Source organism: Lacerta agilis, chromosome 9 (assembly GCF_009819535.1).
Source record: "Lacerta agilis isolate rLacAgi1 chromosome 9, rLacAgi1.pri, whole genome shotgun sequence".
In the NCBI taxonomy this organism is placed as follows: domain Eukaryota; kingdom Metazoa; phylum Chordata; class Lepidosauria; order Squamata; family Lacertidae; genus Lacerta; species Lacerta agilis.
In genome coordinates this window covers 24,131,016-24,148,654 of record NC_046320.1, presented here as the reverse complement: position 1 = coordinate 24,148,654, position 17,639 = coordinate 24,131,016, and the positions used below count along the sequence as shown (strand labels likewise).

The 17,639-nt window shown below is 45.0% G+C and overlaps 1 protein-coding gene across 1 annotated transcript; it reads left to right on the top strand.

Moving 5' to 3' along the window:
- The first annotated feature begins 334 nt into the window (after positions 1–334).
- LOC117052664 (cytochrome P450 4V2-like) lies at positions 335–15,898 on the top strand. The gene is made up of 11 exons (XM_033159684.1): positions 335–560; positions 4,864–4,976; positions 7,208–7,293; positions 7,757–7,947; positions 9,010–9,079; positions 9,965–10,091; positions 10,739–10,930; positions 12,286–12,388; positions 13,741–13,875; positions 13,987–14,166; positions 15,358–15,898. Exons 1-11 carry the CDS (start codon positions 350–352, stop codon positions 15,528–15,530), a joined length of 1,581 nt encoding a protein of 526 aa, XP_033015575.1. The 5' UTR covers positions 335–349; the 3' UTR covers positions 15,531–15,898.
- Positions 15,899–17,639: the final 1,741 nt, after the last annotated feature.

Here is a 17,639-nt window from a genome sequence, read left to right as displayed (position 1 = left end):
TTTCTTTCGCTGGTCGTGGGTGTCCACGAGTTCTGGTGTTATATAAAAGAGGAAGTGAAACTTCTCTCTCTATCCATTTCCTCAGGCCTGGCGTGACTTCAGACCTCCCCTCAGGTCGCCTTGGCTTGCTCGCGTTTTCGCTTGGCTACCAAGCCCCAAAGGGCTCTGTTCCTCCCCGCCCCCGTCTGCACTCTTTGACTAGAGGCGGAGGCCATCTCGTGACGTCCTCCTCCCTTCTCGCAGTGCCGCCCCTCGCATGCTCCGCCTCCTCCTCTCGCCCCGAGGCTTTTTTTCTCAGCAAAACGTTCCGCTTCCCGGAGCAGAGCGACGCCGTCCGCGCTCGGAGACGATGGGCTTTTGGGAGATGGCTCCGGAGGGCGAGCGGCTCTTCTGCTGGGCGCTCGCTCTGCTCACCGCGCTCGCCACGCTGCTGGCCGTCTTGGTCGCCCGCTTGCTGCTCGACCAGTACTGGAAATACAAGGAGCTGAAGCCCATCCCGGGGTTCAGTCCCTGGTACCCGCTGCTGGGCAACGCGCTGCTCTTTGAACGCAAAGCGGAAGGTAAAGGTCGGCGGGGAGTCGGGAAGCGGCTGCAAAGCTTGGAAAGAGTTTTCGGAGGGGGAAAACGAAAGTAGCCTCGTTTCTCAATGTTTGGAAATATTTTAAGCGTCTGTCTATCGTGACGTATACTAAAAGCGGCGAACCATACACTAGGATAGGCACAGAAAAGCAGGCACTGTATCTTTCCTTGTATCTCTTAATTTCAGTAAGGTGAGATGCCCCACAGTCATGTTCTTGTTTGCGGTGTGGCTGAGATGCAGCCATCCATCTTTTTACTGCAAATGTGTGAGTTTATGCTTTACCGGAAAAGGCTGGTTTTTACTTTAATATTCATCAATCTTCTCTGTTGTATTTTTACTTTAATATTCTTTAAACTTCTCTCTTGTATTCCACATTGCACTTGTGAACAGAGGTGCCAACTTGAATAAAATATTGGGAGGGCCCAGGTAAGCCCAGACTTACATAATCGATCAAAAGATAAGGCGTGCACACATCATTCGAATGGCAATGCCCACCAACTTGGGGGGGGGCATGACCCCCTCAAATAATTTATTGGGGGGTATCCTCATAAGTCTCTGGGCTGCTCTTCCAAAACTAGGCAGAAAGGATGAGGAGAAGTAGAGGGAGTTTCCTGTGCCTGTCATTGGCTCTGACTCCAACTACAGTTGGGCTCCCCACCAGCCCCAGTGAGAACTAACCACTAGAGCATTTTAGTACACTGGCTGTCTCGTAACTGTGTATTGGAACACAGCTTTCTTAGAGGCCTCTCAGGCATTGTTCTTGAACAGAGAATTGCAGCAGGAGAAGAAAGTGCATGGAGTTTGGCCTCACCATCCTGGATCAGAACATCACCAGCACTCCACGCCACATGCTTGAAGTGGTAGGCTGGGCTCCACCATAACAAGCAACCTCTCCATTGACACTGAGCTGGACAAGCATATTAGCAAGGCAGCCATGGCAACGGCACACCTCTCCCAAAGGTTATTGATGAATGTGATGCTAATGTCTAAGACCAATATGAAGGTCTACCAGGCTTGCATGTTGAGCACACTGCTTTATGGAAGGGAGTCGTGGGCAGCTTACAGCTGCCAGGAGTGATGCCTCAATGCCTTCCACATGCGCTGCATCAGGAATATTTTGGGAGTCACATGGCAGGACAGAGTCTCAAACAAAGATGTTCTCTCCCAAACCCACATTCCCAGCATGTTTGCACTCCTGTCACAACGATGTCTCCGTCCACAGAATGGAAGATGGCAGGACCCCCAAGGAATCTGCTCTTCAGGGAGCTGGCTTCAGGCACCAGGCTCATTGGCATACCAACTTTGTGTTACAAATATGTCTACAAACATGATGGGAAGACTGGCAACACCAACCCCACCATGTGGGAATCTCTTGCAGATGATTGCAATGTCTGGAGACAGACAGTCAAGTCATGCATCCATAGCAGTGACCAGAGGAGGAATGACTGCTGGGAAGAGCGTAGAGAGAAGAAATGCCATGGTGCACTTGTAGCACCAAAACCAGATGCCTTCATCCATCCTGCCTCCAATAAAACATGTCTCTCCTGTATTGGTCTGTACAACCACAGCAGGTGCTGCAATTCTCCAACGGTTTGACTTTTACCCTCAAAGGTGTGCTCTTCCATTGTCTCACAAGACAGATGCCAGGCGAGAGAGAAAGTATTCATCCCGATCTCCCTGTGTACTGGCCCCAATGAAAATGGGGCTGCTGCATTCAACTTCCCCTCTTATGTTTTTGTCTCATTTACTGTACCTCAACATTCTTGCACCTTGGTTTTCCTGAATTGAGTGGATATGTCTTAAAGGAGTTTCTAAGTACAGTGAGGTGAATGCATTTAAAATGTTCCCTATGGTTAAGAACCTGCATGCCTGAAGCCTTTTTTAATTTGAGAAGGTCAGGGATGTTGTGGACAAGGCTGGTGCATAGAATGGGGCATTGTGACAGCGGTCTGATATGTGTACAGTGGAACCTCGGGTTACGTACTGTCCTTACGAACGCTTTGGGTAACGAGCTCTGCTAACCCGGAAGTAGATGCTGCTGGTAGCAAACTTTGCCCTGGGATGCGAGCAGAAGTCGTGTGCTTTAACGAAAGCGCGCCTCAGATTAAGAATGGTTTCAGGTTAAGAATGGACCTCCGGAATGAATTATGTTCTTAACCGGAGGTACCACTGTATAGCTTCAAGCCCCCTATTCACGTTGAGATTCCTTCTTCAAACATGAAGCCTGTAAAGGGCTTAGGAGGAAGTTCAACTGAATGCTGTTTTACTTAAAAGTAAGCACTGCAGTTTCCAAAATAATTACCTGAAATCTCCTAGGTGAATCAAAGTTTTTCCAAACAAAGTGTGTTAGGAGCATGTTACATAAAGTAGCTACATTAAGAGCAGGAAATCAAATACTTTAATTATCTATCTTGGGAATTGAGTAAATTGGTATGGTTAGAATTTTTTAGAAGTATTATTATCCAACTCTCAAAAAAGGTGTTCTTTTAAACATTATTTGCCTCCTGAGCAATTCAGCAATGCTGAATATTCTGCCTACAGTAGTAGACTTTTTTTTTTAAACTGCTACCAAACTTATTAGAAATGTGAGCCGCTGCTGTTCTTCTCTGTATACACAATGTGGCATTCTTTTGTCACATTTGCCACAATGTATGAATTCTTTTTCCATCCTTGGAAAATGTCATTTAATTGTTTGGTTACTGAATCTGAAGAGAACTCATTGAGCTCAGGCTTCTTCTCTTTGTCTTGATGGTCCGCCAATCCATCATTTTCACTTTCTCCAGTTTCTTTAATAAGGGCTAGCCTGACTGTGAAGTGCCAGTCAAAATCCCCCTCTCCACTAACCCAACCAGAGTGCCAGCTGTTGCTTTTGGGCCTGAAACTTTGTTTTTGCAACACAAGAAGAACATTCTGTGAAATAAATGACCTGCTGTTTGCATAAACAGAAAACATTGATCATGTAAAACACCACACAATGAAGGGGTTTCAGCCTCTGTTTCAACTGAATCAGCTTTAGCAAAATCGTTTACAAGCATGGTTAATACTCCATTATATGTTCCGGCCAACATGGCGCCGAGGTAAGACGCGCTTACTGGTGCTCTTCAGACTTCTTTTAATCTTCTTTTAATCTTTTATATTTTATCTTAACTGACCCAGTCAGTTTTTGAAGCATTTTATAATTGCTGCAGCTGCGTGCTATGGCAACTCTCTGAGAGACTTGGCCCTGCTCCAGACTGCTCCTTGTTTCTCTCTTATCAGCGGGCCGGCCTCGGCTGCTAAAAGAGATGAGAACGCCATTGCCTTAATTGGAGAGAGGAGAGAGGGCTTAAGAGGAAGACGCTGTGTGGTGTTTAAATCCTGGATAAGACATTGTTTGTGCCCAGGCTGCTGTCATAGAGGGCTGTGAGAGGCCAGTGGAGCCAGGACAATTGGCACCCTACCCCCTCGACATCTTGAGGCTGTCACATCTCAATACTTCCCTTGTGAGAAGCTTCAGCAAACTGGGTGCGAGGTGTCCACGAAAGACTGATGTTGTAAGTGGATTTTACCGTAGTGGAGAGGAAAACTTCACTATTAGTATCCATCCAAGGAGCTTTCACCCGCGGTGCCATCTTCTGGTTGTCTTAAATATCTTATTTGTGTGTTATATGGGGACTGTATTTGCAGAGGTACAGATGTATCTTCTCCTATCGTGGCTGGATCAGCTGGCCAGTTATATAGACTTTCATTAGAAGAATATATGGCAGGACCTCTTTGCTGGGCTACAACATCTCCTGCCTCATCTATTGCACTCACGTCATTTTAAAGGACTAAGGGTGTCTGTTCAGGACAGATCTATTACTTCTTGAGCCACCTGCTTTGCTGTTGCTTCTGGGTCCCTTTCTCCAATTACATGGTCACAATGATCAAATATGGATTATTTTATATGCTGTGTCAGAGTGGGGCCCACTACCCACTAACAATGGGGAGCCTCTTTGTATGGAATCACCCATCAAGAGGGGCTATTTATATGGTTAAGATGAGTTGTAAGCAAATGTAAATGTGCTCTTACACTTTCTGATGTTTACCAGGACTGATTGAGCGTGATACATGAATTAAAACTTGATGTGAAAGTGGGAGGTTGGAATGAGTCCCTTGTCTCTTGTAATCTGAATTTAGGAATGTGACTGTTGATCTTTGTTTAGAGTAAGTGCTGTTCTTATGAGAACAAGTAGCATAGAGGTGGGATATTGAATTTCTTATTTTCATACCTGACACATTTCCTTCCCCCACCCCCACCCCAGCTTTCTTTAAACAGTTGATTGATTACACTGCGGTGTTATGGAATATCCCACTACTACAGCTCTGGGTAGGACCACTGCCCTTTCTGATCTTGTATCATGCAGAAACCGTAGAGGTGAGTCTCTCATTCTTAGCCTTTACTACCCACCAAAGGCCACATTCCCTTGGGAATACAGTAATCTCCCAAGGGGTGCATGCATGCCTGTGGTGGGTGGGGGTGAAGCGGATGGTGAATAGGGCCAAAGTGGGATCAGAGCCACCCCATTCTCTCGTGCACCATCCATTCACATGCATTGCACAAGCATGTACCTTGGTCATCCATCCTCTGTTCTCGCATACACTTCTCACTCCATCCTTCTACGCTCTTGTTAATTTGCATATTCTCTCTCTCTCTCTCTCTCTGAGACACACATACACACACACCCCTTCCTATTTTCTCTCTTCCCCTCTTCTCCCCATGGGGCAATTGAACTTAGCAAAACAAGTTTCCCTTAGTCCCCGATTTCCCCGAAGGTTTGTTTTCCTGGGGTGTATGTGTGTGATTTCACCCCCCCCCCCAAGGTTGGGGGAATGATGCATGGGGAGCGTTAACTCTTTCCTGCACAGCTGCTGCACCTCTCTGAAAACTGTCTTCCACACTGCAATCAAGCTTAGAAAACAATGCTTGGTGTACGTGGGAGCTAGCCCTCCCAGGCCTAATTCCATCATTGGGATAGGATGTGGATCACAGTATGTGATCCTGCTGCACAGTTCTTTTATTCTAGAAAAAAAATAGGTGCCAGTACTCTCCATGAAGTTGTTACAGTAAGTGCCACACTTTTTAACAGCAACGACAAAGAGGTGGCAGTGCTGATTACCCTTGAATACCTCCTGTAAAAAAAATGGAATTCAGCTGAAAGAAAGAAACCACCCCCTTCATAAAGCAGTCTGAATGAGAACTCAGTCAGCTGCCTTTCATCTGAGAAGATAACCTAAAAACTCTGTTCATTTTCTAAGGCAGGCTTGCTCAGCATGTCCCCATGAAGATAAACATAACCCAACAGCCCTAGAGTTGCAGTTCTACCAGGTGCTTTATATACCTCTCCCTCTTTTACTCGGAAATAAGTTCCATCGTTTCTAGCAGAGCTTGCTCAGTAGTGGGTATCTGTTTAGGTTCGTCCGCTGTCCTATGCACACTTACCTGGGAGAAAGCTTCAATAGACCCTTTGGAACTTACTTCTGAAAAGACTCATATGCAGTTGCCTATTAAAGGCACCAATCCTCTGCATTCTTACCTGGGAGTAAGTCCTGTGGAAGCTGCTAGGACTTAATTCTTAATAAATATAATCAGTGATGCTGGATCCAATCTCGGATCCTGCTAAATTGGAAGTACTTCTGCAGTCCAAGAACAGGAGTGAGATAAATTGCTTTTATTCTGAAGAAGTCCAAACAGATATAATGGAAAATGCATATCACTATAATAGCATTTACTTAAAACAACAACTGAACAAAGATAACAGCACTCTGCTGATGTTTTCAGACTAGTGGATCATTAACAGAGTATCTGCATTAAAAACAATCCTCGCGCTGATCGTACAAAATGAAGTTCAAGGCTTTGTACAGCTCAAGCTTTACATAAGCAATTTATGTTACAGGTAGGTAGCCATGTTGGTCTGCCATAGTCAAAACAAAATAAAATAAAATAATCCTTCCAGTAGCACCTTAGAGACCAACTAAGTTTGTTATTTGTTATTTGTATGAGCTTATGAACTTAGTTGGTCTCTAAGGTGCAACTGGAAGAAATATTTTAGATAGTGAGGGCACCATTGAACAGATAGAATTGGAGGGCAATGTCAAGAATTTACATTAAAAAAATTTTTTAAAATTATTTTCTCAATACAAACATCAACCGCAAAAGACACATACCACAAAAACCATAATAACAATAATAACACAGTTTGACAATTCAGATTTGAATACACTGATATACCTATGACTACACCTTTTTAACAATAATTTCCCACCTCTCTCTCCTCCCCCCACTTCCCATCACTATCCGCCTTATCGCTTAAATATTCATTCCAGATTTCTTCATATTTATCCATTCTTATTTTACGTTGAGTATGGTTTTGTATAGTGCAAGTGTAGACTTTTTTGTTTTTTTGTTTTCGTTGCAGAGATTAAATCTTGTAGTAGCATGGGTGTTTCTGATGCTGCTATAGCATCAGGGCCAAACTGCCTTTCCAACATATGTTTCAATTGGATGTATTGCCATTGTGTTTCACTGGTTAATCCGTACTTTACTTGCAAGGTCTTATATTCCACAAATTTATAATTTTCACGTTTTTTAATCTCTTCTGTTGGCAGGTTGTTTTGAGTAGCTCTAAGCATATTACAAAATCCGATCCTTACAGGTTTCTGCATCCTTGGCTGGGAACAGGGCTTCTAACAAGGTAAAGGAAAATACACCCCCAGAACATGGGTGCACAGTGTACCCCTTTGTCAAACCCCTTGGAACACAGTGTAGCTGGTGTGTCCAGTACTGGTTGAGCTGTTAGTCCTCCTCAACACATATATAGGGAATGTGTGAAGGAGGAAATGGGACTGGGGTCATAGGTCACACACCCAACATTCCAGTTCCGACTCAACCTCCTCATGCCCTATTGAATATGTGAAAAGGGCCCCTCTTTGTGCACAGAGGTATTCACTGCAGGTGGGAGGCCCCTTTGGTACCTGTGCTAACTCATTTTAACCAAATGTTGTGCGGGGGAATGGCCAGCTGGGGGCGAGGAGGAATAGAGTGAACTGGAGCACTGCATGCTGCAATGTTTTGTTCCAGATCCTGCTTGAAGGCATTAATGCATTTTGAGACTTGTTTGTATAGAGAAAAATAATATTTAAGTTTCTGTTTTGCAGCACTGGGAGCAAATGGCGGTCCCGAAGGAAAATGTTAACGCCCACCTTCCATTTCACCATTTTAGAAGATTTCCTTGAAGTGATGAATGAACAAGCCAATATCCTTGTTCAGAAACTTGAAACACATGTGGACAAGGAGCCGTTTAATTGCTTTTTCGACATCACATTGTGTGCCCTTGATGTAATCTGTGGTAAGTGCTGTGGTTGCTGTCAAAGTGTTGCAACAAATGAGGTTTAAACATCCCTGCTCATTTGTTGGAAGAATTGAGCAGAAGTCTTGTTTCCCAGTGTTGATAGCCTGTTATTCATTTAAATGCTGATTCAGTGATCCACCGTGGAGAACACCAGTGGTTCTGAACCTGTGTGCTGTGGCACCCTGGGGTGCCTAGAATGATGGTCAGGGGTGCTGCGGGCAACACTGGCCTCTGTCCATCTTTTCTTCCCCTCTGATGCCCTATCATGTCTCTGCCTCCCAAAGGCTTGTGTGGCTGTTGGTTACAGCAGCCCTGGCTACAAGTTCCCCAGGCAAATGGTGCCTCTGGGGCTGCCCAGGGATCCTTCCCAGGCCCCTGTGGGGCAGTGTGAGAAGGCACCTCTCTTTGGAGTGGGGTGGGGGGCAGCTCAGAGACCAGGGGCGGCAGCTGGCCAGAAGACTTCCAAGGAGAGGAGAGAGAAGGCTGAGGGAACACTCCACAAGGGAGGAAAAAGCGTGAGAGGCTGCCAGCTCTGCAATCAAGGGGTCACATAACTGGGCTCCTGAACCCCACAGGGATGTCACAGAAAGAATGTAGTTGGTCAAGGGAGCCGTGGACTCAAAAAGGTCGAAAACCTCTGATCTACACTGATAGAGAAGGGAAATAATTCATTGTCAAATTGTAATCCAATTGAATCACTGTTGATTTGTGGTCAGTCTGAATGCAGGTCAGGACTGGGACACAAACACACATACTATGGGACCAAAAGGGAACCCCAGGAGACAATGACCGCAGGTGTGGTATTAGTACAATATTACTACAATTTGACCATATGGCTCAGTGCTTTGCATGCAGGGCATCCTGGGTTCATATTCCTGGCATCCCCAGATGAGTCTAGGAAATACTTCTCTCTGAAACCTGGAAAGCCATTGGAAGTCAGTGTAGACAGCATTGAGCTTGATGGGCCAGTGGTGTGACTCGAAGTAAGGTCTTTTATGTCCTGTTCTTGGTTTGTAGGAGCATGATTCTTTGATTGAGTTCTTTCTCTCCTGTTCCTAGAAACGGCTATGGGCAAGAACATAGGAGCACAACACAATAAGGATTCTGAGTATGTCCGAGCTGTTTACAGGTAGGTGTCAATGTGCAGTGGCGTAGCAAGGGAGGGCCGATAGGGGCAGGGCACCCCGGGTTCCAGGGGAGGGGCGTGACACTCAGTGGCCCCTCCCGCCACTCCCCAAGCTGAGCCCCACCGCCCGGCACCCCATCTGTGCTGCTTTACGGACAGACAAGGCAGCCCCACAAGCCGCTGCTCGCTCAGCGGCTCCCTCGGTTGCCACGGGAGCAGCAACACCGGCCTGGATGGACTGGGCATGCGCAGCATTCCCGCGCATGCACAGTCCGTCCAACATGCATCTTGACATCACGACGCACACGCCACAACGCCCCCAGGGGGTGCCTCCGCTGCCGCCCCAGGCAGCCAAGAGGCTTCCTCCGCGCCTGTCAATGTGATCACCTCTTCTAGAAGCAGGGATAGTGAACCGATGGCCTGTCAAAAATCAGAGATGCTGGTAGCTGGAGTCGAACAGCATCGGGAGGGCCACAGGTTCCCCATCTCTGCAGCAGAGCCTTGATCCACAAATACTTTTACAGGTGTCTACATGCAGATAGCCTTCAGTCTGAACTTGACTGTCTGCATGATAAATTTCCAAAGGCCTGCTTTTTGCAATCTTCCTCCCTGCCCCTCATTGGAGCTGAATTGCACAATTCAGGGCCTCTGTGTGGGTTGAATGCTCATCTAGAAGCTACATTCACACTGGATCTTTGCAGTGGACGAACAAGGCAATGCTGTGGCTGTATGTCCCAAACTGGGCTCTGTTTTACATGTGAATCACTTTTCTCTACATGTCACTCTGATTTGCTCAGCCTACTAGCAATAAATTTGGGCTCTTTGCTGCACTTTACGGTACTTTCCTAGAAATATACCGGTATCCAACATTGTTGCTTGTTACTCTAGGATGAGTGATCTGATTCACCACAGACAGAAGTTTCCCTGGCTCTGGCCTAACCTTCTGTACCTAATGTTCCAAGAAGGGAGAGAACATTACAGGAGCCTAAAGATACTTCATACCTTTACTGATAATGTAAGCTGCTATGTTTTTCCTTACTATTGCCTGTAGTTTTTTTTTATTTTATTCCTGTGGGGTTTGCGTGATGGTACTCATGAGTAACGAAGCAGGCACCCAAACAGTCTTTTGGCAGTTTTATTGGTGCCAACTATTTACAGTGCAGAGCTACAGAAGGCATGTCTGTCTCAGTCACTGGCAGAATCCGGGAGTGGCCCCTTCCGGCTCCTTCCCCAGCATAAGAGCTTCGGCACTCCAGATCTCCTACCCTCCTTGCGTTTCACTCCTCTGCGCAATTGGGGTGCCGGAAATGGCGTGCTTCCCTCCTGACCAACCGGACAAGGTGAGGTGCTGGGGCTCTCAGCAGCATCCCCGAGCCCTCTCCTCTCCTGGCTGGCCCCTTTCCCTTCCTTCCCACTGGAGGTGTAGCTGCTCAAAAGGTGTTGGGGCTCTCTAAGCTAACAGACCCTCCGTTCCCCTCAGCGGGCCAGGAGACAATTCCCTGACAATTCCCTTCATCCATCCATCCATCCATCCATCACAGCTTAACAGCACACCACTTATTTCAGGGGTCAACCGTCACAGTATTTGGCATTTCAGGGAGTGCACACATTGGATTATGCAACCTGAAAAAGAAACAGCTTTTTTTTGTTTGGCTATCTAAGGTTATTGCAGAAAAAGCTCGTGAATTAAAAAACCAGGAGTGGCATAAAAGCAATGCTGTCAGCAACGGTGATCAAAGCAACCGCAAAGTCAGGAGAGCTTTTCTCGATATGCTTCTGAATGCCACCGATGACGATGGGAAGAAGTTGAGCTACCTGGACATCCGAGAGGAAGTGGATACATTCATGTTTGAGGTATAGAATGCCCAGTATAGAAGTGCTGGTTTAGGTTGCAGAACTCTACCCATTTACCCAAGATTAAACCCCATAGAGCTCAATGAACCTTGTATGAGGATTGCATTGTAAGTGACTTCCAGAACTCAGGAAATCTCCGGTTTGAATCTCTTTCCTAGCTGGATGTAGGCAACTCAGCCTCATTTAGGCCAGTAACTACAGTATGGGGATAATAATTCTGACCGCAGGTGGTCTTTTCAAACAGATATGAGGACCTTCAAGCCTGTGGACCAAATCTTGTCCATGCAGACCCCTCTGTCAGGGGTTCATGACACTCTCCAAACAATGCCTCTCATCAGTCCTGCTTTGCACCCTCTTGCAGTATTTTTGTGGATGCCAGGGTCGTTGGGGCTTTCAGGAGTGATTTTTTTTTTCTAGCTCTCACTCCCAGTTGTGGAACTCTATCCACTAGGAATATTTGTTCATGCCTCTTCGACTATTCATCTTTCACCAACCTGGGGAAGACAATTTTGTACTTTCTGTTGATTTTGGTATGGTTGGTTGACTTCTTCATCTCCTCTTGCACCCACCCTTCACTGTAAAGTCCCAGGGCAGTTTATATCTAAAAAGGGATAATACAGCACATTGCAGCAAATAATCCAACCCCATCCCATGCAACACAATAGATACATATAAACAAACCAGTTTATATGTATACCAGTTGGAATGTAGTTGAAACATCTGATGCAACTCTACAGTGAGAGAGTTTTGGGGCCATGACAGAGGAGGCTCTGCTATGCTGCTTTTGGGCTTTGTTTTGTTTTCTGACTTTTAATTATTTTATGTGTTCTGATTGTTTTTTTGAATGTTAGCTATTTTGAGGACTAATTTTTTAAGTGGAAGGACAGGATATAAATAAAATTAGGTGACACCCTAGAAGCAAAGTTGCAGTATATGTGTTGTTGTTGTTTTATTAGCCAATCTGACTGGGTTGCCCCAGCCATTCTAGGCGACTCCCAACAAAATATTAAAAACACAATAAAACATAGCTAGATAGGCATATCAACCATTCTGAGGAAACCTTTTTAGATATGGGAATGACTTAGGAGTGTCAGTCTGCCTTTGGCACATGGGTAGTGACCAGGACTGGAAGAATCCCTGGCATCTACTGTTGCCTATACACTTAAATTTTTGAAATATTCACTCTTGTGTATGAGGCTGGTGCCTTAGAAGTTTAGATATGTGCAAAACCAAAGGTTGTGGGTGCTAGAGGATTTGAAATATTTTGTTCAGATCCTGGAAAGGGCCAGAAGCTGAGATTTCTTTCTCTCTTTTTTTGGTGATAAAACATTAGAACTTTAATTCTTTCTTTCAAGGGTCATGATACTACTGCTGCTGCCATGAATTGGTGCATTTACTTGCTTGGGTGTGATCCAGAAGTCCAAAAAAAAGTTCACCGTGAACTGGATGAAGTTTTTGGTGAGTTTTTCTTTCCTCTGGGTGTGAACCTGGGCAAGTGTGGTATACAGGTGTTTATCTAAGTAAATGCTAATAAATGTTGCATAATTCCTCTAACACAGAGATGGGGAACCTCTGGGCTACAAGTACAGGCAGTGGCGGAGCTTCATGCTCCGGCACCGGGGTGGTGGTGGTGGAGAGCAGGCGGGAGCGGGGCTGGTGGCATAGCGCTCAGCGTGGGTGGGGGGCAGCTGCAATGGCACCCCACTGGGATCGCGCTGCTGGGGGTGGTGCGTTCCTCCTGCACTCCTCTTCCTTCGCCAGTGTGTACAGGTCCAAGTTTGGCCCATGAGGCTGTTTTCACCAAACCACACCCACCTGCCCCTCACCTGATGTCCTTTGTGACTTTGAGACTGGAGCAGAGGTGGATGTGGCTACAAGAGGACAATTGGCAGCTTAAAGGGCGAATGACCACTGGGATTAACTGTCCTAAGGCGTTCCCAAGCATGCAAGGGGGCTCTCCATCAGTGGCCGTCAGCTGAACAGCAATGTCTGCTGATGAAAAAAGTCTGGTTGCAAAGGTGGTTTGGATCCAAAGCACATTTGCAAGTAGACCTCAAAGGGGATTCCTGTAACTGCCGTTGCAGCTGATTGCGGGTTACAGCAATTCTGTGAATTCTGAAAGGTGGGCAGCCCCACTCAAAATTGACCCGTGGTGAGGTGCTGAGAAGATTAAGGGTCTGGCCCCCTGGTTGGATCCAGTTCCCCATCCCCGTTCTAAATCAGGTATGGAAACTATGGTCCTGCAGACATTCCTACAACTCCAGTTCCCTTTAACCTCAGTCAGAAGGTCCAGTGCTTAGGCCAATCTCCACTTCAGCTCCAAACATTACACCTTTTAGGTATTGGCTGCACTGGCTTGGCCTACTCATCAAAGGCTCCCAAATAACATTCTGCAGGTTCAATCTTTGATGCATTGCGTCCTGTCACTTCACTAGACAATGATGCTGCACTGCTTTAACTCTCTTAAAAGGGACCACCTAGGAAAGAATTGCAGCTTAAAACATAGCTGGCTAAGGAGAGCTATGAGTGCTTGGAAGTGCTATCCTCTAGTGGCCTCAGAGGCTAACGATGCCTTCTGACAACAAAAGCCATTCTGGAGTCAGGAGCCAGACATCATGCTTTTTTCTGCTGTGGTCTTTGCAGCTCTATTATGGTCAGACCTTATGCCAGCAAAAAAGGAAGCCCTGGTGAGCTGGTTCTAAGCATAAGTGCAGAAATGATTTATGGCGGTTAGTGGGTTAGACCCCACAATGCCTCCTGCTCCACCATAATTTAAAATAGGTGTCAGAATAACACACGTTTCTTCTCAGGGGACTCCGATCGTTATGTTACCATGGACGATTTGAAGCAACTACGGTATCTGGATTGTGTTATTAAAGAAGCTCTTCGCCTCTTTCCTTCCGTTCCATTTTTTGCCCGTACACTGAGTGAGGAATGTTATATAAGTAAGTAGTTCAGGTTGGTTAATGCCTTGATGTGCTGTGGCTATAAGCTTAGTACTGTTTGGAGCTGGTTCTGGAAGAAGAGACTAACAAATATCTCTTCTTCTTTGGCAGGAGGGTTTAAGGCACCAAAAGGGGTTGATGTCATAATTGTGCCCTATGCACTGCATAGAGACCCGGAAGTCTTCCCGGAGCCTGAGGAATTCAGACCTGAGCGATTTTTCCCTGAGAACACAGCTGGGAGGCATCCATATGCATATGTGCCGTTCTCTGCTGGGCCCAGGAACTGTATTGGTATGTATGAGAGTAAATATATATATATCTGTATTTCTTCAGAACTCCAGAGCACAGTATGCTTCCATTACTGATCTTTCAAAGGGAGATTTTTGTCATAGTACTTAGAGCAAGGCCTACAAATGTATTGTTGTTGTTGCTGTTGTTGTCGACGACAGGACTGGCCCTAGCTTTAGGCAACCTGAGGTAATTGCTTCAGGCAGGCAGTGTTAGAAGGTGGCAAACTGGTGCCCCTTGGGGTCTGCCACTTGACCTGCTGGCCAGCCATGTTCCTGCTATTGCCCAGTGAGGCCTTCCACCTTCTCCATCACTCTAGAAAGGAAAAAAAGGGGGTAATGAGTCAGTAGCAGAAGCTGTCTAAAGGGGATGATTATCCAACAGCAAAGCTGAAAGATTATGCAATCTACTAAAGCCCCAGCAACACTGCACATCTAAAGCAGTATTATACCATCTTAAATGTTGATGGCTTCTCCCAAAGAATCTTGGGAGCTGTACTTTGTTAAGGGATCTGAGAGTTGTTAGGAAACCTCAATTTCCATCAGAGAGCTATAGTTCCAAGTTCCCCAGGCAGAGCGATCAATTGTTAAACCACTCTTGAGAACAGTAAGTGACTGAAGTGAATGAACCTGAGTTTTAAGTTATATGAATGGAGATTATGTCTATCCATAAGGAAGAACAGTAAGAGCTGTTTGGCAGTGGAACAGACTCCCATCAAGAGGGAGTGGAATCTTCTTCCTTGGAGTTGTTTTTTTTTTTTTTTAGCAGAGATTGGATGGCCTTCTGTCATGGATGCTTTAGTTGAGATTCCTGCATTGCAGGGGATTGGACTTGATGAGGATTGGACTTGATGGCTGTCAGGGTCCCTTCCAACTCTACAACTCATAATAAATACATATTATTGCTCTGGTTAATCTTGGTCTATCTTGTCTTCATTTTCCAATGTATAGCGCAGTTGTACCTGGATCTAAAGGTTATTTCTACACTATTAATCCCTCCCAGTTTTTCACTCACTCCTGCCAGTGGCTGTAAATCCATCACCATCTGTTGTATAAGTATTGAAAAGTGTTCAATTATTTTTTATGAATCTGAGACTCTGACCTCAGTGTGACATGGCTCATATTGAATAATAATAAATATGTATTATTGCTCTGGTTAATTGTATCTTGTAATCGTTTTCCTACCCCTCTGCAGGTCAGCGCTTTGCACAGATGGAAGAAAAGGCTATTTTAGCCACCATTCTACGGCGCTTTTCTGTTGAAAGCACACAGCAACGTGATCAACTCGACCCTGTAGGAGAACTGATTCTTCGTCCAAATAAAGGCATCTGGATTCAGTTGAAAAACAGATCGTCTTCTGGCTCTTAAAATAAGAAACACTACAATTGGACTACTTCAGGAAAAAAACACTTGATTTTCAGAGCAGGACATTTCAGACTGCCCAACCCTACTAGGACTTCTTTTTGTGCTGTTCCCTTTAAAAAGTCAGCAGCTGCGATCCAGAAGCTGATGCTTGTTCAATTGATGGGATATTCCAAATGACTTTGGAATTCTTAGGCTTCAACCTAGGTTGCACTCACTGATTTTTCTTATCCTAAAGAAAATGAGCAATTTGTTTTATTCTTTAAAACTCCTTTATTCATTATTTATGCCCATAAACAGGGAAATATAGATACTGAAGTATATATTTTAAGGATGTATGACTATAATAATAAAAATTGAAAGTATGAATGAAATTACACCTGAGCACCAGAGCAATCTTTTCTTATTGGCTATCATGGACCCAGGTGGGATTAGGACCACCTAGTACTCAAAGGCTTCACAGAAACATTTAACTAAAGAAGCTCAAGATTTGACATTAGTGAAAAACTATCAACTTATTTATTTATTGAACAATAATTATTAGTTATTTACGTTAATTTTGTCCAAAATATTAAAAACGATTTTACAGGTTCTCAGTCATCATGATCAACGTGGATTTCTGCCTAAAAGATAGGAGATAATGCCAGAAATGTGTTTGATATTTTGGAATATCTGAATTTTCATAATGAGAGGCAAGCTGTTTTGATATTTTTGGATGCAGAGAAAGCCTTCGAAATGGGTATTTTTGTTTTGTTTAGAGCAGGGGTCAGCAAACTTTTTCAGGAGGGGGCCGGTCCACTGTCCCTCAGACCTTGTGGGGGGGCCGGACCCACCCCCTCCCGAAAGCCCCCTCATGCTACTCACGCTGCAGCCGCTGACACCGCCTCGTCTTCAGCAGTGTCGGTGTCCTCTGTCTTGGCGGGGCGCAGAGCCCATGCCGCTGGTCTGGGCAGCGGGGGCAGCCTCCACGCCACCGCTGCTCCTTCCCGCTCGACCACCTCAGCGGGAAGGAAGGGGCGGCACCCACATGAAGAAGAAAGGGTTTCAAATTGGGCGTGGGGTAAAATATTTGGGTATTACTATGACAAATATGAATTTTATGTTGTTTCAAAATAATTATGTTAAGACATGGACAGAAATAAAAAAGACAGGTCAAGATGGGAGCTGATAAAATTGTCATTGAGTAGAATCTCAGTGATAAAGATGAATGTTTTGCCTAGAATGAGGTTTTTATTTCAAAAAATTTGATGAATGATTTATCATTTAAACAATGGCAAAAAGTTTTTATCTATTTTTATGGCAGAGGAAGAAATCCCGGGTTAAAATTAAAGTACATTGGTACCTTGGAAGTCGAACGGAATCTGTTCCTGAAGTCCGTTCGACTTCCAAAACGTTTGGAAACCAAGGCGTAGTTTCCGATTGGCTGCAGGAAGTTCGGGAGACAAAACATTCAAGTCGCAAGGCCTTGGTCAACCAAGGTAGGACTGTATTACAAGATGCAAAGGAAAGGGGAGGATTAGGCATACCTGAATTTGAGCTTAGCCACTTGTTGCTTAGTGTGGATGAACGATTGGGTGACACTGAAAAACAAGGCACACTTGGAACTAGGAGGACATGATTTAACATTTGACTGGCATGGGTATTTGTGGTATGATAAACTTAATGTGAATCTCAAAAACCACTTCATTAAATGTGCCATATTAAGAATCTGGAATAGATATGAACCTAGGTTATGTACAAAGACGCCTTCATGGATTTCACCACAATAAGCTTCTTATAGAAAAGAGGAGATAGGGAAAGGGTTGACTTATCGAGAGCTATTAGAGTGGAGTCAATAAAACTGTAAAATCAAAACAAGGGAATGGTTAACAGTGGAAGGTTATAGATTCCACTGGTTATCTCATTCACAACTAGCAGAGAGATTAAAGTTGGATGAAAGGGCTAACATTTACATAGTGTTACGGTCTTAATTCATATATTTTTTGTTGTTGTTTAGTAGCTTAGTCGTGTCCAACTCTTCGTGACCCCATGGACCAGAGCATGTCTTCCACTGCCTCCTGCAGTTTGATCAGACTCATGTTGGTAGCTTCAAGAACACTGTCCAACCATCTTGTC